This window comes from Dendrobates tinctorius, unplaced genomic scaffold (assembly GCF_039654945.1).
Source record: "Dendrobates tinctorius isolate UK_male_01 unplaced genomic scaffold, ASM3965494v1 ptg000136l, whole genome shotgun sequence".
Lineage (NCBI taxonomy): Eukaryota > Metazoa > Chordata > Amphibia > Anura > Dendrobatidae > Dendrobates > Dendrobates tinctorius.
The window spans coordinates 5,292,244-5,316,713 of NW_027361804.1; the positions used below are offsets into that span (position 1 = coordinate 5,292,244).

Consider the following 24,470-nt stretch of genomic DNA (forward strand, 5'->3'; position numbering starts at 1 on the left):
AGCCGCAGCCCCTCACGCCCCAAGCTCGGGATCTGGAGCACAAAGATGGCGGCCGCGGGCTTCAGTCCTGAGGAGCTTTAACTATCACTGAGCGGCGCCCCCAGAGCTCCCAGCCCGTCCCGCAGCTCTGTGCGGTCCTCCCACCTCCGTGCCCTCCCGGGGCTCCGCTCACAAGTCACTGTCGCCATTACTGCTTCCGCTTCACTAGCGGACAGACCCATCAATATCTCATGAGGTGAAGCCGCCGGCTCCAGTATACATCCCGAAATGCACTGCGAGCGAGGACTCTGATTGGCTGGCGGCCTAAGGCGGGAACGTCAAGCGGAAACTGAGGCGCAGAAGAGATCGCGGCGTCTGAGGAAGAGGGCGGGAGAATTATCCTCCTCAGTAATACTTTATATATACGTTATTTTCCGATCTAATATCATATATGTGCATTATACCCCTATATAATACTGTATATCTACGTCATACGCCTATATACTAGTGTATATCTATATTATACCCTATATAATACTGTATATCAATGTCATACTCCTATGTAATACTGTATATCTACAATATACCCCTGTATAACACTGTATATGTACATTATACCCCTGTATAACACTGTATATCTACATTATACCCCTGTATAACACTGTATATCTACATTATACCCCTGTGTAACACTGTATATGTACATTATACCCCTGTATAACACTGTATATGTACATTATACCCCTGTATAACACTGTATATCTACAATATACCCCTGTATAACACTGTATATCTACATTATACCCCTGTATAACACTGTATATGTACATTATACCCCTGTATAACACTGTATATGTACAATATACCCCTGTATAACACTGTATATGTACATTATACCCCTGTATAACACTGTATATGTACATTATACCCCTGTATAACACTGTATATGTACATTATACCCCTGTATAACACTGTATATGTACATTATACCCCTGTATAACACTGTATATGTACATTATACCCCTGTATAACACTGTATATGTACATTATACCCCTGTATAACACTGTATATGTACATTATACCCCTGTATAACACTGTATATGTACATTATACCCCGTATAACACTGTATATGTACATTATACCCCGTATAACACTGTATATGTACATTATACCCCTGTATAACACTGTATATGTACATTATACCCCTGTATAACACTGTATATGTACATTATACCCCTGTATAACACTGTATATGTACATTATACCCCTGTATAACACTGTATATGTACATTATACCCCTGTATAACACTGTATATGTACATTATACCCCTGTATAACACTGTATATGTACATTATACCCCTGTATAACACTGTATATGTACATTATACCCCTGTATAACACTGTATATGTACATTATACCCCTGTATAACACTGTATATGTACATTATACCCCTGTATAACACTGTATATGTACATTATACCCCTGTATAACACTGTATATGTACATTATACCCCTGTATAACACTGTATATGTACATTATACCCCTGTATAACACTGTATATGTACATTATACCCCTGTATAACACTGTATATGTACATTATACCCCTGTATAACACTGTATATGTACATTATACCCCTGTATAACACTGTATATGTACATTATACCCCTGTATAACACTGTATATGTACATTATACCCCTGTATAACACTGTATATGTACATTATACCCCTGTATAACACTGTATATGTACATTATACCCCTGTATAACACTGTATATGTACATTATACCCCTGTATAACACTGTATATGTACATTATACCCCTGTATAACACTGTATATGTACATTATACCCCTGTATAACACTGTATATGTACATTATACCCCGTATAACACTGTATATGTACATTATACCCCTGTATAACACTGTATATGTACATTATACCCCTGTATAACACTGTATATGTACATTATACCCCTGTATAACACTGTATATGTACATTATACCCCTGTATAACACTGTATATGTACATTATACCCCTGTATAACACTGTATATGTACATTATACCCCTGTATAACACTGTATATGTACATTATACCCCTGTATAACACTGTATATGTACTTTATACCCCTGTATAACACTGTATATGTACATTATACCCCGTATAACACTGTATATGTACATTATACCCCGTATAACACTGTATATGTACATTATACCCCGTATAACACTGTATATGTACATTATACCCCGTATAACACTGTATATGTACATTATACCCCTGTATAACACTGTATATGTACATTATACCCCTGTATAACACTGTATATGTACATTATACCCCTGTATAACACTGTATATGTACATTATACCCCTGTATAACACTGTATATGTACATTATACCCCGTATAACACTGTATATGTACATTATACCCCGTATAACACTGTATATGTACATTATACCCCTGTATAACACTGTATATGTACATTATACCCCTGTATAACACTGTATATGTACTTTATACCCCTGTATAACACTGTATATGTACATTATACCCCGTATAACACTGTATATGTACATTATACCCCTGTATCACACTGTATATGTACATTATACCCCTGTATAACACTGTATATGTACATTATACCCCTGTATAACACTGTATATGTACAACATTCGTCTTTTTAAGGGTGTGTGTGCTTACGCTGCGGATTCTGCTGCGGTTCCGGCCCTGCGGATCTGCAGCAGTTTGTGCTGCGGTGTACAGTACCATCATTCCCTATGGGAGATGCTGCGGAATTTTCCACGAGGATTTTCTGCGGTTTCTAAACCGCAGAAAGAAATGGCATGTCAATTCTTCCTGCGGATTCCGCAGCGGTTTACCATATCCATTGTGGAGATGGTAAAACCGCAGGATAATCCAAAGGTCTTTTGACCTGCGGATTTATCTGCGGCTCAATCCGCAGCAGATTCCGCAGTGTGTGTACACAGCCTAAAGCTGTATATAGATATATTGCATATATGTATAATATATAGCTGTTTTTTCCGTGTTTGTTTTACGTGATGTTTTCAGCCGGGGCCGACAATGTCTGTTGGAAATATTAAAGACAAGATGAAGTCGGGGGAGACGGGGTCTAGCGGGAGCCAACCTCTGAACTTTGGGCAGGTACTTGGATGTTCCTTTACATAACCACGATGTCAGTATTTATCTTACTGCCCAATGATATCATCGTCCTCTCTCGTGCGGCTGCTCTCCAACTGCTGCAGAACTACAGCTCCCTGCATCCTCTGACCGGCAGGTCTTAACAGCTGGGAGATAGCGTGTTACATCAGCCGGACAGACACAGATCGGGACCATTTTACCTTTTGATATCCTGAAGGGATATATTATAAACTGATAGTGTACGGCTGGGATGTGCTGTCCACTTCTTGACTGGACCTCCGACCTGAGAATGACCGGGCGTCACGGCTGGTTCAGTGCTGTATCTGCGGCATGAGAATCCACTGCACAGCGCCACTGACAGGCAGCCTGGCCGCGTGCACTTCTTTATTAATTAGACTCTGCATTTTTATTTTATCATTTGTTCTTCTTTTTCTATTTGCAGCATAAGTACAGTGCGGAGGAATACCAGGCCATACAGAGCGCCCTGCGCCAGAAGCTGGGGCCCGAGTACATCAGCAGCCGCCAGGCAGGCGGGGGGCAGAAGGTGTGTGGTGACAGACACTTGTACAGCTGCATTTCTGTGCCCAAATTGTGGGCTCCAGGTGCTGAACTGAAAGCCTACTTGCACACAGGGATTTTTAGAAATTTTTGGGGGGCATGTCCGCTTGAAAAATCGCTTAAAAAAATGATTTGTCTTCTGCATTTCTATGGTAAAACTACTTTCTTTATCACACCTCATTGGGGGACACTGGTAACCATGGGTGTATGGTGCTGACAGTAGGCAAATAAAGAGCCAGCTGCCCCTCAGCAGGGTATACCCATCGATCGGCACAAGGCTCGGCAGATTTCGCTCAGTGTCAGGAGGCAGATCTGTACCTGATTATGATCCGTCTTTTCCCCCTTAGGTCACCTTGTTGTATGTTATTAATCTTTTCTCTTTGTTTTCCAGATTCTTGTCTTTTGGGCAACAAGGTGTAACGTCTGGACCTGTTTTCCCAAACTAGCAACCGAGAGAACAGTGTGGTGGCGTCCACATCATCCACTCTGTGGTCTGCGAGGCTGGACCTTTCCCCGTGACACAATCGTGTCTCAGTGGATCCTGGTGGACGTTCCTTTGCCTGTTCCCCACCTCAGCCCTCTCCTAGGAACGGTTCCGGGAGGAAGACGGTGGCCACTTCTCAGTGACCGTCCTCCTCAGGGTCGACACTGTCTTCTGCACCGTCTGGGACCACGACGGTGCTGGAAGGAGTTACAATTTTAAATATATCGTGGCACTACTGAGTAGGTGCACAAAAAGAAGGTTCCCACACCAGAATAAGTAATTGAAAAAATTTTTGGCACTCAACTTTTGCGATATGTGAAGGATTTTATTTGCAGTCACAAGTATTAGACGTTTCGGCTATGACAATAAGCCTTCATCAGTACACAAGACTGGTCATGTTCAAAGAATCATTGAATATTTGAGTGAAGCACCACTCATAAGAAAAATATGGGCCAAAATGTCCACAAAAGATCTGGAGATCTGGGCAGAAAATTAGAAGGATGAACATCAGTATAATATCCTCAGTATATGTGTATTATAAAGTGGAATCCCTTGAAAGGTCAATCTCACACATGGTATTAATATATTTATATCAGCTATTGGAAGGTGACAGCTTTGGTAGTGTGTGGATAGCGGTCGTTGGTGGGTGTTGGCGCTGTGTGGCCTGGAGGAACGCGGTATCCACCGCTAGTGCCGCAGGTCAAGGGATTCCACTTTATAATACACATATACTGAGGATATTATACTGATGTTCATCCTTCTAATTTTCTGCCCAGATCTCCAGATCTTTTGTGGACATTTTGGCCCATATTTTTCTTTGAACATGAGCAGTCTTGTGTACTGGTGAAGGCTTATTGTCATAGCCGAAACGTCTAATACTTGTGACTGCAAATAAAATCCTTCACATATCGCAAAAGTTGAGTGCCAAAAATTTTTTCAATTACTGGTGCTGGAAGGAGGATATTTACGTTTGCCAGTGACTCCTTCCTCACCTGGGAGCTCCTGTCGTCGACCTCGGGATGGAGAAGGAGTTGGGACCTCATCCAGACAGGCACCGCTTCCCCCGTTCTTTGTCCACAGTCCCTCTTCAGGAGGCGGGGAGGCATCACAAACAAGAAGAGATCACAGCGCTCCCCCTACTTCCAACATGTATCCTCCAATGTGCCAATGTAGGACACAGAGATTAATTTCCCGGTCTTTCTTGAGGCCTATTTGCTTAGCTGCGCCCTCCCCCCACTTGTGCATGTGGGCTAGTCAGGAATCGGGGGCTCGAACACTCTTTTTATAACCCTCATTTCACTAGTAGGCTGGGCTCGTTCATGCCTCCCGTGAACGCCAGCCAATCAGCGCGCAAGGCCTCACTCGCCCTTTCTGGTCTATGGGAGCCCATTTTTTATTTTAAGCCAGCTTGTCCCCCCTGCGAGTGTCAACCAATCAACGCGTGAGGACTCCAGCATGCGTTTTTCCTCTTATAGGAGCGATCCTTTTTATTCTTCTCAGCGTGGGATTGCAGTGGTCCTTGCTGGAGCCCTCCCCTTCCATCCCCTTCACTCTGACGTCATCGCCGGACTCACTTCATCCCCTCCGGTGCTTGCACGTCGCTCTTCTTACTGCTGGACCGATCTTCTTATCCAGCAATCTGTAGACTGTCCACCTGAGCTTAGCCCTCCTCAGAATCAGTTCCTGGGAGTGGAGTCCCTGGCCTTACATATGCACAGACCCACGGTCCCTCCCTCACTACTGTTCACTACACATGGGCCCTGTGCTAAAAGAAGTGACTCACAAGTCAAGCCTTGGCCTTCTGCCCAGACTGCAGCCCTTCCACCAGTCAGTTTCTGCCTGGGCAAAGCTTCTTTGTCAGGGCATTTTATCAATGTCCTTACCAGATGAGCTAGCAGATCAGATAGCTCATACCTCGATGCCACTAGTTGTCCCGCCCGTGTTACCAGCAATATTGTAGCCATACGGAGAAGTTCCTCTGCTTGGTGGATATTCAGGACGCCTATCTCCACATCCCGATTTGCTCGACACATCCGAAGTTTCTGCGCTTCAGGGAGAGCACTATCAATTCACCACTCTCCCCTTCCGACTGGCCACTGCCCCCAGAGTGTTCACGAAGGTAATGGCGTCTGTCATGGCCATTCTTCTTTCCAAGGGTATTGCAGTCATTCCCTACCTGGACGACTTACACATCAAGGGCCATACTTCCGAAAGCCTTCAGGTCACCCTGGACACTCTTGCCCGTCTAGGCTGGGTAATCAACACAGCAATGTCCTTTCTGATCCCGACCCAGCGCTTAATTTTCCGAGGCATGTTGTTCGATACCGCTCTCACCAGTTCTTCTTCCAGAGGAAAAGGTTTCGGTACTCAGTCTTGGGATTCAGTCTCTAAGAGGCCCTCTCTTTAACTTTGCATGAGAGTACTAGGGAAGATGATTGTCGTGATGGAAGCGGTTTCTTTTGAACAATTTCAAACCCTTCCCCTCCAGCTAGCCCTTCTGTCAGCTTATAACAAGAAGACTTCTTCCCTGGAATGCCACATACTCCTGACTCTCCAAGTGACACAGTCCCAGAACGGGAGTTCATTCCTCCTTCTCCACTAGCAGGTTGTAAACGACAGATGCCAGTCTTCTTGGATGGGGAGCTGTCTTCCTTCATCACACAGTCAAGGTTTGCTGGAACTCTCGGGAAGCCTCCCTTCCCATCAATATTCTGGAAATCAGAGCCATTTACTTTTCCACTGGCAGGACCATCTGTCGGACCGACCAATCTGAATTCAATCCGATAATGCCACGGCCGTGGCATGCATAAACCACTGGGCAGGACACGCAGATGGTCCGTCATGCTAGAGGTATCACGGATTCTGGCTTGGGATGAATGGCGAGTGCCAGCGATCTTAGCGGTCCACATTCCTGGCGTGGACAACTGGGCCGCCGACTTCCTAAGTCATCAAGGCCTTTCATCGGGCGAATGGTCCCTCAACTCATCTGTGTTGAAACAGATCTATCAGAGGTGGGACACTCCAGATGTTTATCTGATGGCACCTCGGATGAATAGCCAGGTGCCTCGGTTCGTGGCCAGGTCTCATGACCCCCTGTCGAATGATTTTGATGTCCTGGTCATTCCATGGTCTCAGTTTCAACTTCCGAATCTTTTTCCACCAATTCCCCAGACTCTTTAAGAAGATTAAGTTGGAAGATGTGCCAGAAGAACCTTGTACGCAGAGTTAGGAAACCTTCGCCAAATGTTTGTTGAAAGATCCCTGACCGACCAGATCTACTCTCTCAGGGTCCCCTCTTCCTCCAGAATTCTTGGTCTCTCAATTTAATGGCATAGCTGTTGAAGCCACATTCCTGAGGAAGGCAGGCTTCTGTCCCTAGGTCATTCAGACTATGATCAGGGCGAGAAAACACTCGTCTTCATGCATCGGCCCTGGAGGACCTTTTTACGCTGGTGTGAAGATAGACACACAGCTCCCATGTTTTTTTTTTCTCTTCCATTTGTTCTGGCATTTTTGCAATGAGGACTTGTTTGTCTCTTAGTACCCTCAAGGGCCAGGTCTCGGCACTCTCAATCCTGTTTCAACAAAGTTTGGCCTCTCGCCCCCAGGTCAGGACCTTCCTTCAGTGAGTCACTCGTCTAGCACCACCATATCGTGGGACCTTAACCTAGTTTTGAGCGTTCTTCAGGAATCCTCCTTCGTGCCCATCCAGGATATCTCTTATTCTCTTCTCTCTTGGAAGGTTGCCTTTTTAGTTGCGATCATTTCCATTAGACGGGTCTCTGAATTAGCGGTTCTCTCTTGCCGCTCCCCCTTCCTTGTCTTTCACCAGGACAAGGTCGTCCTTCATCCAATGCCCTTCTTCCTTCCTAAGGTGGTATCCCTGTTCCATATCAACTATGATATTGTCCCTCCTTCTGCCAGTCACCCATCCATCCTCTGGAAGGTCTCTCCACAAGCTGGACCCAGTCAGAGCATCGCGCTCCTACCTCTCAAGGACAGCGTCCACACGATCAGACTCTTTGTTTTCGTCATTACTGAGGGTCGCCCCCCAAGTCTACTATCGCCCGTTGGATCCGCTCAACTATTTTGGAGGATTATCGTGTCAAAAACAGACCACCCCCTCCAGGTGTGAGGGCTCACACCACTCGGGCGGTGGTGGCCTCCTGGGCCACTCTTCACCAGGCTTCTGCAACCCAGATTTGCATAAGGTTACATACCTACGTCTCGGCCGATGCCGGCCTGTGTAGGATGGGGCTGCAAGCGGCGGTCACCTGACCTGATTGGGACTGCTTTAGGACGTCAATGGTTACCTGTGTCCTCCATTGAATGGAGCCTTACATGACCATACACAGAGCGATCCCGCTCCCCCCGTATCACAGCGTCACACCCACATCTCTCACTCGCATTGGAAAGCCCAAAAATCAGGAGAGTCGTGCTCCTCCCGTGAGGATGAAAGTTGATCATTTACCGTTTCATTTTTCCGTTCTGTCTTTTCAGGTCTGTTACATCGAGGGGCACAAGGTGATCAGTTTGGCCAATGAAACGTTTGGATATAATGGATGGTCGCATTCTGTAACTCAGCAAAATGTCGGTGAGACTCCATAAAATCCACAATACGAGAACGACCGGCGCCGGCAGATTCACTGAACCGTTTCTCCTGCAGATTTTGTGGACTTAAATAACGGCCGTTTTTTTGTTGGGGTTTGCGCCTTTGTAAAAGTTCAGCTGAAGGTAACCTTCTTTATTCTATCGCTTCTGCACTGATGGAGCAGGTTTTATGGATTTGTTTAATCGAATGTGATCCGTAGAAATTGATTCTCAGGACCTCGGTCCGGCGGTCACGGCATTAGTCTATGTCGACCTGACCGGGAGTCCTGCGACCCGCCTCCTACCTGCGGGCATCCCTGCACACTTGTTTCATAGGCTTAGCATGGCGTCACACCATCCCTACGAGTCTGACTAGGCGCTAGATGACGATCCAGAGAATTGATTATTTCCACTCTGATCATTGGAAAGCAAATGTATAATGATCAAGAGGCTGCAGTCACCATCCTCCTCCATTTGTGATACGTAGGACGGCTCTTACCACGAAGATGTCGGCTACGGCGTCAGTGAGGGGCTGAAGTCTAAAGCTCTTTCCTTGGAGAAAGCACGGAAGGAAGCGGTGACAGACGGGCTGAAGCGAGCACTGAAGTAAGAACAACCCTTCCCAAAATAATATTATGTGTTTCATGATATTATTCCCGTTACCTTTTTTTTTTTTTGCCTCTTTGGTTTTATTTTTAACACAGGATCTGCTATCAGTTTGCACTTTTTAAATAAGATCATTTATTTGTCTTTTTTTTGGTTGTGATATGTCTCCTGGAGATAATTACATCATTGCTTTATGTTTTTACTGTTCCAGGTGCTTCGGCAATGTTCTTGGCAACTGCATAATGGATAAAGATTATCTTCGCGCTGTTAATAAACTTCCAAAATTGGTGAGAAATAAAGACATTAAATAGTAGTAACGTAATATCGTCATTGTCCACCAGGGGGCAGGTGCATTCCCAGATTTACTGTGTGAACATCGACGTAAAGATACAAAGACGATACAAATGAACCAAACGTGGACGGACACTGTAAATTCTGCTGTGGGCTGTAAACCCGGCCCTGGAGTTTGTCCCGACATCGTTATAATTGGTAACATATCTCTCTTCCTCCCATGTGTTAGCCTCAGGGGGAGCTGGATTTGGCTCAGACGAAGCGTCAGGACTATGATGCCACCGTGGAAAACGCACGATATAATAGTTTACTTCCAGAACAGAAAATTTCAGATGGAGCATCGGATCCAGCAGATCAGCAAAAGAGTAAAGATCCATCACCAACCAAACGGCAACAAAACATGAACAGCGAAAACTACCAAAGTGGCCCCAGGTAAATCACCAGAGGCAAAAAGGCCGCACCCGAGCATCCATATACAATCATCCAGAAGAGGAATATTGGAAGGACCACGGTCAAATTATGGCTTGAATATTTTACATCTGTACAATAAAGGACTAGTAATGGGCGAACCCGTAACAACCAGCCAAAGTAAAGCATACTGCTGGGGCCTGGTATTCTCATGCTGGGAAGGGGCCATAGATATTGCTGCCCCCCCCCCCAGCCTAAAAATAGCGTCCAGCCGCCACAGAATAGGTGCTTCTATTAGATGTGCCAATTCTGGCTCTTTGCTCGGCTTTTCCAACTTGCTCTGGTGCAGTGACAAGTGGGGTTTGGGGTTGATTTCAGCTGTTTTATGGTCACTGACATCAAGACCAGGGGTTAATAATGGAGAGGCGTTTATAAGAAACACTCATTAGTAACCCCATAGTTAGATTCTAAAGAGAAACCCAGCGATAATAAAGTCCTTAAATTGAAATAAAGACACTGACTCCTTTATTTGAAATAAAAGGCAAAGTTATACTCATCTAAGCACCGAATCCACTGAAACCCATGTCCCCTGAAAAAGACCAAAAATAATAAAACCCCATATTCCTCACTTGTCCGATGATAATCCATTAATGGGCATGTCCCACAACAATCTGGATAATTTAGAAAGGGGCCACAGATTAAGAATGATTGAGAATTTTGTCATGCAGCGAGCAAGTGATTGTGGTTCACATTAGAGGTGCGTTATCACGGTGAGATGGCTGTCGCTTCACCGATGTTACCACTCTAAATCATCCGGATTGTTGTGGAACATGCCCATTAATGGATTATTGTTGGACAGGTGAGAAATATGGTGTTTTATTATTTTTGTCTTTTACAGGAGACATGGGGCTCAGTGGATTAGGCATTAGATGAGTATAACTTTTGCTTTTTATTTCAAATAAAGGAGTCAGTGTCTTTATCTCAATTAAATGACTTTATTCTGGCTGGGTTGTCTTCACTCTAAGTATGGGGTTAACTAATGGGGTTGTCTTATAGATGCCTATCCATTATTAACCCCTGGACTTGATGTCAGCGGCCATAAAACAGCTGACATCAACTCCAAACCTATTACGCAACTTGCCACCGCACCAGGGCAAGTGGGAAGAGCGGGAATTGGCGTATCTAATGTACCATTTATGGGATGGATGTGGGCTGCTATTTTTAGGCTGGGGGGGTATCCATATCCCCTTACCTGCCTGAGCATACTACCCCCGGATGTCAGCTTTAGCTTGACTGGTTGTCAAAAATAAGGAGGGGGGAGGGCATACCGTCTTATTTTTAATTATTTAAATAATTAAAAAAAAACAAAAAACATGGCATTGGTTCCACTCTATTCTTGATAACCAGCCAAGCAAAAGCTGATAGCTGAGGGTTGCAGCCCACAGCTGTCGCTGTTTATGAATACTCCCATCAGCCTCGCCTGCTCTCACTATCAGTGACATCAGACTCTCATCAGTCGATACGTGTGACTGGTGGTCACAGCTGCTGGCTCACACTGTCATCTGTATGACACTGTGGGAACAGCAGAGCTCTGACCAGCGGTAACTAACTTACCGCCGATCAGAGCCAGTGTTTCTGGCGCTGTCACACAGATTACTGTGGGAAACAGCTGATGTTCAGGGTGCCGAACCCAAACAGTAACATGGACTTACTGGAGAAGTCTGTGTTCAGGGTCCGTACACAGACAATAGGTGTTCGGGACTGACCGACAACCTTACTGTTCGGGTTTGCTCATCACTATAAAGGACTAAAAACCCACAATTTTTCCTTTTGATACCGGCAGCTCCGGATGTGGGTCAATGAGTTTGGCGGCTCAACCCGAGATGGATGCCACGTTCCAACGGAAACTGCGGCAAAAGCAAATGCAACAGCGATTCCGCGAGGAGATGGAGAAGAAACAATGCCGGGATGCGGTGCCCGGGGAAGGCGGTGAGATTAGAGCCCAGTTCATTAGAGTTGAGCAAAAAGTTTAACATCAGGCTGTTCCAGCGGCCATGTAGGTAGTCCGTGACCGCTAGGCCAGAGCTTTTATTTACAGGGGTCTTTTGTGCCCGTCACACTTATCCTCTTCTACACTAAGTGGAAGTTCGATTATGAAATGATTTTGTCCTGACCTAATTCTACCTGATTCCCTCCCTACTGCAGGAACATCTACTGCTTTGAGGGTCCCTCCTGTAGGACACAGCACCCCGGCATCAGTGCTGGCCGCAGCTGCTTCCCCGGATGAGTATCTGCCAGGTGAGACTTTGCATCGTCACCTTTTGCAACCCTGAAATTGGTGCTTGAAGATAAAACGCAAAAACATGGAATAGTCTGTACATTGAATAAATAAATATATTTCCGGTGATCTGGTGCGTTGACTGTTTTCTGTTACACTAAAGCTGCCCACCACAATCTAGTGTCTACAGGGGTCTCACCACAACAGGCAGATCGGTAATGTAGGATTGTCAGAGATCGATAAGATGCCGACTAACATCGGTTTACGTGCGGAGAAAATGTCTGCACAAAAACGCCGGGGCCACGACAGCCGTCTATAGGGGTCTCTATATACGTCCCTATTTAGGCTATCTTTGTGCGGGGAGCTGCCTCACAATCACTGACGTCTCCACAGGGCTTGGACCCCGCTCCTCAGCAGCAGGTTATAGGTTCGGTTCCTGGTTTTTGTACATGACACGTACATTGCATGCCACGTAGCAGACGTGGACTGTGAGCAGCTCAGAGCAAAGCAGGATGGTGGGCTCTGCCCGACCAGGGGGGCACAAGATTAGAAAAACACGGCCCCCGTCGTGTAACAAGGGACAGTCCGTGGAGGGAGGAGAGTGACTGTCACTTGCATAATCTCTGCCTTCACTTTCTGGTAATCTACTTTTTTTTTTTTTGGCATTTTCAGATGACCCAGAGCTCTGGGACATCCCTGTAGAGTTCGAGAGCTTCTCTAATACAACGGCAGCTCAGGCCTCCCTGTCCAGACCTGCGACCCCCCTCGTACACCATCAGATGATGACACGGAGCAAGACCCCACAGAGACCGAACAACGAGCGGCAACCGATGAGAACGATGTCGTGGAACCAGGAGATGGGAAATGTGACCGGACAGCAGCGAACAGGTGACATACAGTTGTTTCCAAAAGTATTGACACCCCTGCAATTCTGTCAGATAATACTCAGTTTCTTCCTGAAAATGATTGCAAACACAAATTCTTTGGTATTATTATCTTCATTTAATTTGTCTTAAATGAAAAAAAAACCACAGAATTGTCCTAAAGCCAAATTGGATATAATTCCACACCAAACATAAAAAAGAGGGTGGACAAAAGTATTGGCACTGTTGGAAAAATCATGTGATGCTTCTCTAATTTGTGTAATTAACAGCACCTGTAACTTACCTGTGGCACCTAACAGGTGTTGGCAATAACTAAATCACACTTGCAGCCAGGTGACATGGATTAAAGTTGACTCAACCTCTGTCCTGTGTCCTTGTGTGCACCACATTGAGCATGGAGAAAAGAAAGAAGACCAAAGAACTGTCTGAGGACTTGAGAAACCATATTGTGAGGAAGCATGAGCAATCTCAAGGCTACAAGTCCATCTCCAAAGACCTGAATGTTCCTGTGTCTACCGTGCGCAGTGTCATCAAGAAGTGTAAAGCCCATGGCACTGTGGCTAACCTCCCTAGATGTGGACTAGGGTGACCGGATCTCATATGGGGGGAAAAAATGTCAGAATCTTGTTCGTCTGGACCCCACAAAACGATTCCCCTTTCCAGATATTGAGAGCCAAAATTTGAGCTCGATCAAACGACGTTAACCCGTGCCGCTCGTCGCTCAAAGTTTGAAAAAATCCAAATTGAGGTATTTTAAGATTTAGGTATTTTGCATAGTCTGTTAGACTATAAAGAATGTGACAACAACATTGCAGAAATAGCCCTGACCAAATTTTCGAACCATTTGTGGTATTTGAATGCAGAGTTGGTGGGATTATAGTTTTTTGATCCCACCATTACAGACAAAGAAAAGTTGTTAATGGCTAATAAATTGCTCAGTAGCACAGATGAACCATCAGAGCACGCTAGGGTTGTAAATCCAAAAGTTAGGAAAGAAAAATTAAAAGAGGTAGGAAGTAACCGACTTTAACGACCTTCTGACAAAAGATGAAGAACAAAAGCAATATGTCCTGCAAGTTGTAAGCAAATGCCGAGCATTATATTCTGACGTTTCAAAAACTACTTTAACAAAAGCTCTAGAATAGATTAGATAACTATGTAAAATTATCAACTCATGTAGGTTAGCGTGCTCTGATGGTTCATCTGTGCTACTGAGCAATTTATTAGCCATTAACAACTTTTCATTGTCTGTAATGGTGGGATCAAAAAACGAGAATCCCACCAACTCTGCATTCAAATACCACAAATGGTTCGAAAATTTGGTCAGGGCTATTTCTGCAATGTTGTTGTCACATTCTTTATAGCCTAACAGACTATGCAAAATACCTAAATCTTAAAATACCTCAATTTGGATTTTTTCAAACTTTGAGCGACGACCGGCACGGGTTAACGTCGTTTGATCGAGCTCAAATTTTGGCTCTCTCAATATCTGGAAAGGGGAATCGTTTTGTGGGGTCCAGACGGACAAAATTCCGACATCGATTTTTTGCGGTCACCCTAATGTGGACGGAAAAGAAAAATTGACAAGAGATTTCAATGCAAGATTGTGCGGATGTTGGATAAAGAACCTCGACTAACATCCAAACAAGTTCAAGCTGCCCTGCAGTCCGAGGGTACAACAGTGTCAACCCGTACTATCCGTCTGCGTCTGAATGAAAAGGGACTGTATGGTAGGAGACCCAGGAAGACCCCACTTCTTACTCCGAGACATAAAAAAGCCAGGCTGGAGTTTGCCAAAACTTACCTGAAAAAGCCTAAAACGTTTTGGAAGAATGTTCTCTGGTCAGATGAGACAAAAGTAGAGCTTTTTGGGCAAAGGCATCAACATAGAGTTTACAGGAGAAAAAAAGAGGCATTCAAAGAAAAGAACACGGTCCCTACAGTCAAACATGGCGGAGGTTCCCTGATGTTTTGGGGTTGCTTTGTTGCCTCTGGCACTGGACTGCTTGATCGTGTGCATGGCATTATGAAGTCTGAAGACTGCCAACAAATTTTGCAGCATAATGTAGGGCCCAGTGTGAGAAAGCTGGGTCTACCTCAGAGGTCATGGGTCTTCCAGCAGGACAATGACCCAAAACACACTTCAAAAAGCACTAGAAAATGGTTTGAGAGAAAGCACTGGAGACTTCTAAGGTGGCCAGCAATGAGTCCAGACCTGAATCCCATAGAACACCTGTGGAGAGATCTAAAAATGGCAGTTTGGAGAAGGCACCCTTCAAATATCAGGGACCCGGAGCAGTTTGCCAAAGAAGAATGGTCTAAAATTCCAGCAGAGCATTGTAAGAAACTCATTGATGGTTACCGGAAGCGGTTGGTCGCAGTTATTTTGGCTAAAGGTTGTGCAACCAAGTATTAGGCTGAGGGTGCCAATACTTTTGTCTGGCCCATTTTTGGAGTTTTGTGTGAAATGATCAATGTTTTGCTTTTTGCTTCATTCTCTTTTGTGTTTTTTCATTTAAGACAAATTAAATGAAGATAATAATAGCAAAGAATTTGTGTTTGCAATCATTTTCAGGAAGAAACGGAGTATTATCTGACAGAATTGCAGGGGTGTCAATACTTTTGGCCACAACTGTAGATGAGTTTATAGAGCCATCGTTCTGTACCGTCCCCGCTATTTGTAGAGGAACCGCACAAATCTGACAGATCCATCACTAAGCCCTAATACTAAAGCCCCCACATCGTTCGTACAAAGCATTTCTTATTGATATCCATTTTTTTTTTTTCACTTTGAAGATAAAAGTCCGCACTGTAGCGACATGAAGAAGCGGCGGCTCAACCCCTCGTGACCGAGATCTTCCCTACACACGTTCTCCTATGATGACGATCACTGACTACCGTCACTTTAAGAATATGGATCGCTAAATTCAATATCTGACAAGCAAAAAAAAGGCCGCGAGGTTTCCCACCTGTGGGACGGTGACTGTTGTTCTGCTTTGTTTTAGAAGATTGTGACGTTTTATTCATGTTTAATAAAAGAAATGTTAGGTTTTATTATTGAACATTTTAACATGTTTTATTCGCTCGGCACCTTTTATCATATCACCATCAGGTCTGCATTGTATAAAGCCGAAAAAGATCCTCTTCCCCATCTGGAAAAGCAGACGGGGATCTGATCGTCATCTGTTACTGCAGAAACCAGCAACGTGCATGGATGAAAGAGAGAGTGGATCCTCCACCACATTGATCAGGTTTTCTTCTCTATGAATCTCATTCTAAGCCGCGAGGGATCACATGAGCGGGTGAGCCTGATGCCTGCAAACTTGGGGGTCCAAGGCCCCACCATGGTTTTATCATTGCTCATCCATGGATCAATGTGAGGTCTATCTGGTGGCACCTTGGATCTTCTGGAGGGCACGGATCTGTTTTCTAAGAATCTCGTGCACCGTTCAGTGTTTCCACGTCGGAGCCATGTTGAAGGTTATTTTTTTTTTTCTTGCAACCAAAAATGTTGTCTTCAATTTTATTTATTTTTTCTAGATCACGTATTCATGAACGCGCAGATACCACATGTTTAGATATTTTCTTAAATAAAAAAAAGGGGGGATTTGATCCATTCCTCAGGCATGGTATAACACTTTTTGGGATGAAACAACAGAATCTGAGAAACCTGCTCCAGAGACAGTGAAGGCACCCGGAATCTGCTCCAGAGACAGTGAAGGCACCCGGAATCTGCTCCAGAGACAGTGAAGGCACCCGGAATCTACTCTAGAGACAATGCGGGCACCCAGAATCTGCTCCAGAGACAATGCGGGCACTGGGAATCTGCTACAGAGACAGTGAGGGCACCCGAAATCTGCTCCAGAGACGGTGAAGGCACCCGGAATCTGCGCCAGAGACAATGCGGGCACCGTGAATCTGCTACAGACAGGGCAAGGAATCTGCTCCAGAGACAATGCAGGCACCGGGAATCTGCTCCAGAGGCAGCGAGGGCACCCGGAATCTGCTCCAGAGACAGCGAGGGCACCCGGAATCTGCTCCAGAACCAGTGCGGGCACCCGGAATCTGCTCCAGAAACAGTGCGGGAGCCCAGAATCTGCTCCAGAGGCAGCGAGGGCACCCAGAATCTGCTCCAGAAACCGTGCCGGCACCCGGAATCTACTCCAGAAACAGTGCGGGCACCCGGAATCTGCTCCAGAAACAGTGCGGGCACCCGGAATCTGCTCCAGAGGCAGCAAGGGCACCCAGAATCTGCTCCAGAAACAGTGCGGGCACCCGGAATCTGCTCTAGAGGCAGCGAGGGCACCCAGAAACAGTGCGGGAACCAGAAATCTGCTCCAGAGGCAGCGAGGGCACCTGCCTCTGATCTTACTTGGCTGTTGGGACTATAAAACTCACCCACCTCTAATCTAATTAATGATTTATTCTCAGAGCTCAGTTTGGTTATTTAAGTGTTCATTTATTATACCAAGCCTTTTTTTTTTTTTTTTGTGCCTGTATTTGTGCGTCTTCAGATACATTGCTATACAATGCCTGAGGAAGGGACCCAAGATTTCCCGAATGTTGCTCTGTAACATTATTTTTGTTAGCCATTAAAATGTATCATAAGCACAAGATTATCTTGTTTTTCGCACTGAGAGCATTTTTTTGATTTTTTTTATATCTTATGAGGTGGACAATGTAATTTTTCTTTAATCTCGAGTTCATCAGTTTATTTTCTAGATCTGTCAGTCTGTCGCTGCAGGATGAGGATTTCACAGAGCTGTGACCAGGTCTCCTATGTGACTTTGGGGTCCGGACACTTGAATGAGACACATGCAGAACACAACCAGTCCTGACACAGCAAACCCCCCCCTAATATCCCGACATCCACTGCAGTGTTATGAGAGGTCATGGAGGAGGGTGCAGGCAGGGCCATGCCTATGTTTTCTCTACAGTGGAGCTTTCACACAAAAACCCTTTAGATGCTGTGATCAATATCCATGACAGCATCTGAGGCGCCGGAGAAGCACCCCCCCGCGTCAAAAATCCTAGGAGTTTGAGTCCCACCTGTGAGTGCATTGATAAAATACATATCTAAGGTCACAATACTCGTGTATGAGTGAGCAGCGCAGGACCATACACGAGGGTACGCTGAAGTCCTCGTCGGTGGGTCACTCAATTGTGAGAGGACGGCGCGGGCTCTGGGACTGTGGCACGCGATCATACGTGAGGGAACAGCTTGGGACTGTGGCACGCGATCATACGTGAGGGAACAGCTTGGGACTGTGGCACGCGATCATACATGAGGGGGCGGGGTGGGACCCGAGGCTGTGGCACACGATTGTTCGGGACTGTGGCGCACGATCATGCATGAAGAGACTTGCAGGATTGTGGTGTGCAATCATAACATGAGCGGACTGTGTGGGAAACAGGATGGTGGCGAGGGAACAGTGCGGGACCAGGGGCCGTGGCACACAATCATACACGAGGGGTCAGCGTGGGACTGTGGTGCGAGATCATACACGAGGGGACGGCGCAAGACCTGGGACTATGTGGACAACAACATGGTGTCGCGCGATCATACATGGGACAGCGCCGGACCTGGGATGGTAAAGCACGATCAGATGAGGGGACGGAGCAGGACTGTGGCCTGTGATCATACATGAGGGGACAACGCGGGACCCGGTATGGTGGTGCACGATCATACATGAGGGGACAGTGTGAGACCCAGTATGGTGGTGCACGATCATACATGAGGGGACAGTGCGGGACCCGGTATGGTGGTGCACGATCATACATGAGGGGACAGTGCGGGACCCGGTATGGTGGTGCACGATCATACATGAGGGGACAGTGCGGGACCCGGTATGGTGGTGCACGATCATACATGAGGGGACAGTGTGAGACCCAGTATGGTGGTGCACGATCATGTACATGAGGGGACAGCGCCGGACCTGGGATGGTAAAGCACGATCACGAGGGGACGGAGCAGGACTGTGGCCTGTGATCATACATAAGGGGACAGTGCGGGACCTGGTATGGTGGTGCACGATCATACATGAGGGGACTGTGCGGGACCCGGTATGGTGGTGCACAATCATACATGAGGGGACAGTGCGGGACCCGGTATGGTGGAGCACGATCATACATGAGAGGACAGTGTGAGACCCAGTATGGTGGTGCACGATCATATACATGAGGGGACAGCGCCGGACCTGGGATGGTAAAGCATGATCACGAGGGGACGGAGCAGGACTGTGGCCTGTGATCATACATGAGGGGACAGTGCGGGACCTGGTATGGTGGTGCACGATCATACATGAGGGGACAGTGCGGGACCCGGTATGGTGGTGCACGATCATACATGAGGGGACAGTGCGGGACCCGGTATGGTGGTGCACGATCATACATGAGGGGACAGTGCGGGACCCGGTATGGTGGTGCACGATCATACATGAGGGGACAGTGCGGGACCCGGTATGGTGGTGCACGATCATACATGAGGGGACAGCGCGGGACCCGGTATGGTGGTGCACGATCATACATGAAGGGACAGTGCGGGACCCGGTATGGTGGTGCACGATCATACATGAGGGGACAGCGCGGGACCCGATATGGGGGTGCACGATCATACATGAAGGGACAGTGCGGGACCCGGTATGGTGGTGCACGATCATACATGAGGGGACAGCGCGGGACCCGGTATGGTGGTGCACGATCATACATGAGGGGACAGCGCGGGACCCGGTATGGGGGTGCACGATCATACATGAGGGGACAGCGCGGGACCCGATATGGGGGTGCACGATCATACATGAGGGGACAGCGCGGGACCCGGTATGGGGGTGCACGATCATACATGAGGGGACAGCGTGAGACCCAGAGCTGTGGCGCATGAAAAGAAATCAAAGATTAAAAACAATCAAAACGCAGAATCAGACGTCATAACAGACGTAAAATAAGGCTTCCTTTATTAATATCAGTCTACAGAGGCGGTAAAAAGAGAAAAGTGCAAATTTGTACAGAAAGATGCAGGACAAAAGTGCAAACGGGAAAATTCACAGCTCCAGGGAATCCCACAAATCTCATTTCTTTCAGCTTAATACAGTGTTAAATAATGTGAGCAATAGGCTCATTTAGGGGAAGGGCTGGATGCAAAGATGTCTACAGATCTGGGAACAATTCAGTAGCATTTTTTTTTTTTATTTTAGTAATTTTGTGTCCACAGGAAAGAAAAAAAAAAATAATTTGTGGAAAATAAACCAAGAGCATGCACAACATAAATGGAGAAAAACGACCTGAAACCGGAAGAAAATGATAAAATACGTATGTAAAATAAATATTCACCTGCCGCCTAATAATCCCTTATCAGACCTCTGCCGACTATAGACAATCCCATCCCTCCCCCACCTCGCTCCTGACAACCCAGCCGCTGCTTTACCCTGGGTTGGAGGGTCTACACTCCTAGAGCCTTTACTGATGGACGACATAGGACATCAACGCTCGGGGTCCGCACAGTCGGGACGGGGAGGCTACAATAGTCCGGTAAGATCCAATCTTTTCCTAATACATTCACTACAGGTTTGCTTGGCTCTTCCCTACTTTGGGCTTCCACGTGCCGTAGCACTTCATGGATGTTTTTTGGTGAAGGAGCCGTTTACACAAAGCAGAGAGTCCGTTTCCCCGATGATCTAACTGCTGGTTGTTGCATAGAACCACAAAAAAAACCACAAAACCGAGACCTAGAACATCACATTAAGTTTTGCACTTAACAGGCAACTTTTACTAATAACAGACGGGACGGTGACGTCGACCCAACGAAACGTACGACAACGCAGGTTTGCCGAAGTCCCAGATCCGTGCGACTTACTAACAACAAAAAAATATCAACCTGGTGTAAACTCCAAAATGAGCCGTGCCGCTCGACAGAATTAATACTGCTCGCAGGTTACATTGCTTTTCTTAAAAGTGCCAAAAGTGAGAGAGAAAAAAACAACAACAAGCAGGTTTCAAGTATAAGATGCCGCCACGGATTGTGAGAGGAGTTAGGACGTGACCGACCACAAGGACATCAAGGCACCTTCACCAGAAGAAAGCACAGCACCACCTCCCATCTAACATCCTTTGACCACTTATCATTTAAGCTATTGACCGGCAGAGTGTTACGTGGTGAGGGCGCCACGGATTTAACCCCCTCACCTCTCTCCAGCCACACCAAACACGAATCACTTACATAATGACATATCCAACAACCTGTGGCCCCAACTCCAGACTCGGGAGAAGAAATCAAAAACCTCGACCCATGTCTTAAAAGGAGAAAAACAAAAAAACCTCCCAGGTTCTCAAGGCACTAAAATACGCAGTGGAAAATATTCGGGTGGGGGAGGAGCCGGGTTCAAGTTACCTTTATACACTTTTACATTCACATTAAATCTAATAAAAGGACAGAGCAAAAAAAGGGTTTTTTTTATTGTCTTTTTTTATATTTAAAGTGACTGATGAGGTCGGGACGGGCCGCTCCGCATCATCTGTAACCCTCTAACATTCTATTACTACTGTTGTCCAACAACATAAATATATATATCACAGTGTGTCCACATCATAATGATGGCAGAGAATTGTCCTCACCGAACTTTGTTTTTTTTAACTTTAATTTTATTTTTCTGTTTAATAAACTTCTATATATTTATATATTTTATAACTTTTATTCCGTACATTGTAATGCTGCAGTCAATTGCCTTAATAGTTCTGAAAGCATAAATGACCTATTACCGGAGAGAACGCTGCGCCCTCCCTGCTGCTGCCCTGCTCACGCGGGCTGAACCGTCCCCAATCTCACGCCACCCCAGTGTATGATGGTGCACGGCTGTGGGGTGCCCCCTGCAACCGCCATTCCTGCCTCCTCGGTGGGAAGGGTCCTTGTGGGGCATGTAACGGCCGGGACGTAGGTACCGCGCTATGGACGCAGCCAGCGCCACCAGAACGTGTGCGGTCCACCAGCCAGCCGTCCTTCCTAGGTAGTCCGCAGGTTGGACCCTTGTGGGTTACTGATGGATTTCTGAAGGCTGCTGCTGATGTTGAAGTTTTGTAATGAAGTAGTCACAGGCGGGGGAAACTGGTTAATGGGCTGGGGAGGTGATGGCCCGCCAGGTCCACTCCATTGGCTTTGGAACGGTGTGCCCTGGAAGCCATACTGTTGTGGGCAGAGTCCTTTGGGATAGTGAGCCAAAGAGTTGGCAGAGGCAGCAGGCATCGAGACGGGGACCCCCAGGGACGGAGTCATAGACACGCACAGCTGTCCGGGGGCAGAAAACTTCCGCGCCATTCCAGGTCCCTTAGAAAAATAAAATATGAAATGGTCAGGATTCTGCCGTCGGATGTTGTGTGACCGGCAGCTTGGCATCGCCGCTCACCTCGTAGCTCGGGTGTCCGGGCTTGCTGCTCTTTTTTCCAGTCAGGTTCATGGCGTCCCGAGCCCAGTTGTCCACCAGTTTGTGCAAGTCGTCCGTAAAGGTTCCCTTCCGGCTGGAGGAGGAAGCTGGGGCCGTGTTTGACTGGGGGGCAGCAGTATTCGAAGGGGCCACTGTGTTGGTGCTGCTTGTTCCTGCAAGAGAGGACAGATCATGGACTTTCTGCACCTTGTTTGTGAGGCGTCTCGCACGTGACACCCGGCGCCCTCCGTGTCTAATGAAAATGCTGTCTAGATGATTAGTAACATGGGACGAGTTTCACACTGCGAGTTATGGGGCTGGCGCCCCCTATGGTCATATGTTATGGACAGCAGATGGTTAGTGTCCACAGACCCCACTGCCTAAAGCCCTGTTCACACCTGATTTTCACATACACATTGCATCCTTTTTTTTCCCTTTGCAGAAAGCACAAACTCGGGTCTCTGACCATTTCCACAGATCCATTGTCATTTTATTTTTGCAAAGAGTTTAGTCCAAACTAACTGGACCGCGATTAAAAAAAAAAAAAAAAAAAAAAGTGACTAAGGGCTCAGGCAGATGTGGTGAGACGTGTGCACCGGACATCCGCGCCACCGTACACGAGGGCAGTGACCCACATACATGTAGTGCTCCAGAGCTGCGAGCATGTGGTGCTTGTAAAGACGCATTTCGGCACTTCACGTTAACGATACATCCAGCTCCGACAGGCAGCGTACGGGGCAGCCAGCTGGCATCGTATGGGACGGCTGACGCATCTCAAACACTCCAGCCATGACTGAGTATAAGCGTCTAAAACGCGCTGGCCGCCCTGCACATGGCTCATCGGCTGTCCTACCCGCTCCCCGTCATAGCTCAATGTATGATTATCAACATGAAAAGTGCTGAAATGCGTCTTTACAACCACACGATTGCTGCTGCCCATCTGGCCGGCACGATTGTTTGTACTCGTTGGATTGGAAGCAGTGGGGTTTGTTGCTTACTCCGGAGCTGCACTCACTATTCTGCTAGGTACTTCGTACAGAAGTCCTCAATAAGTGCTTATGTTTCTAAGCCCCCATGACTGGACTATCAGCCATCCTGTGTGGTCCTACGGTGGCACTAGCCCTATGATCAGTGCAGGGACACTTTATGGAATGGCGCCAGGACAGAACGTGGGATGAGGAGGTTATCCACGGACACGAGACAGATAGATTTAGATAAAGGATAATTACTACAGAGCTGGTTGCAAGGACAGACTTTTTTCACCATCTTCCCTGAAGCAGAGAGAGAGAAAAAAAAGTGTTAGCTCGGAGCCGGCGGCATGAACCGATAACGGGGGAGAAGGAGGAGATCAGAGAGGAAGAAGAAGCGAGTGGTTGGGGAGGGGATCAGCCAGAGCGCAGGTGGTATTCAGCAGAGCAGTGGCGCCTCCAGTGGTCACACACAAAGCTGCGGGTTAAGGCCAAGCCGAGCAATGGGGTGAAGCTGGAGGGGCATCAGCAGATGACAGACCAGTCAGCAGCACGAGGGGCTTCCAAGATGTCAGCCAGCGCTAGACGCGTTAATGGAAATGCTGATTAACTGCCCTGAAAAAGCTGCAACCGCCGAGGACCCCTGCGATAGGGAATGTGCATGTAACCTGCACCGACACATTGTAACAAACGGTGAGGATGTGATACGTAGACAATGATGTACAAAAGGTGACATCACGAGGGCGGAGGCTCCAGACAGGAAGGGAAACTGCACAAAAGGAGCTCAGCAACGTCTCCTGCGGAAATGCACAAAATGGTGCGCGTGCTGGGACTTGTAGTG

General features: G+C 46.7%; 2 protein-coding genes across 8 annotated transcripts in view; one reads left to right on the forward strand and one right to left on the reverse strand.

Moving 5' to 3' along the window:
• Window positions 1-17,883, forward strand: RAD52 (RAD52 homolog, DNA repair protein). 2 transcript variants are annotated; one of them, XR_012220075.1, is made up of 13 exons: window positions 1-387; window positions 3,060-3,152; window positions 3,592-3,693; window positions 8,692-8,785; window positions 8,858-8,925; window positions 9,269-9,387; window positions 9,599-9,674; window positions 9,908-10,110; window positions 11,930-12,075; window positions 12,292-12,384; window positions 13,037-13,252; window positions 16,045-16,227; window positions 16,361-17,883. XR_012220075.1 is itself a non-coding variant. In XM_073544177.1 (12 exons), exons 2-12 carry the CDS (start codon window positions 3,072-3,074, stop codon window positions 16,095-16,097), a joined length of 1,251 nt encoding a protein of 416 aa, XP_073400278.1. In that variant the 5' UTR covers window positions 1-387; window positions 3,060-3,071; the 3' UTR covers window positions 16,098-16,302. The 2 variants fall into 2 exon arrangements, 1 of the variants encoding a protein (XP_073400278.1); XM_073544177.1 differs by lacking the exon at window positions 16,361-17,883 and having other exon boundaries at window positions 16,045-16,302.
• Window positions 17,884-20,175: 2,292 nt separating this feature from the next.
• Window positions 20,176-24,470, reverse strand: part of WNK1 (WNK lysine deficient protein kinase 1) — a 69,638-nt gene continuing 65,343 nt past the window's right edge. For 4 of the 6 annotated variants that reach the window (XM_073544171.1, XM_073544174.1, XM_073544172.1 and 1 more), the window contains 3 exons: window positions 23,891-23,932; window positions 22,644-22,834; window positions 20,176-22,564 (listed from right to left, as the gene is read on the reverse strand). In XM_073544171.1, coding sequence (XP_073400272.1) covers window positions 22,244-22,564; window positions 22,644-22,834; window positions 23,891-23,932 — 554 coding nt within the window. In that variant the 3' untranslated portion in view covers window positions 20,176-22,243. The remainder of the gene's footprint in view (window positions 22,565-22,643; window positions 22,835-23,890; window positions 23,933-24,470) is intronic. The other 2 variants (XM_073544175.1, XM_073544173.1) reach the window with 1 other exon arrangement.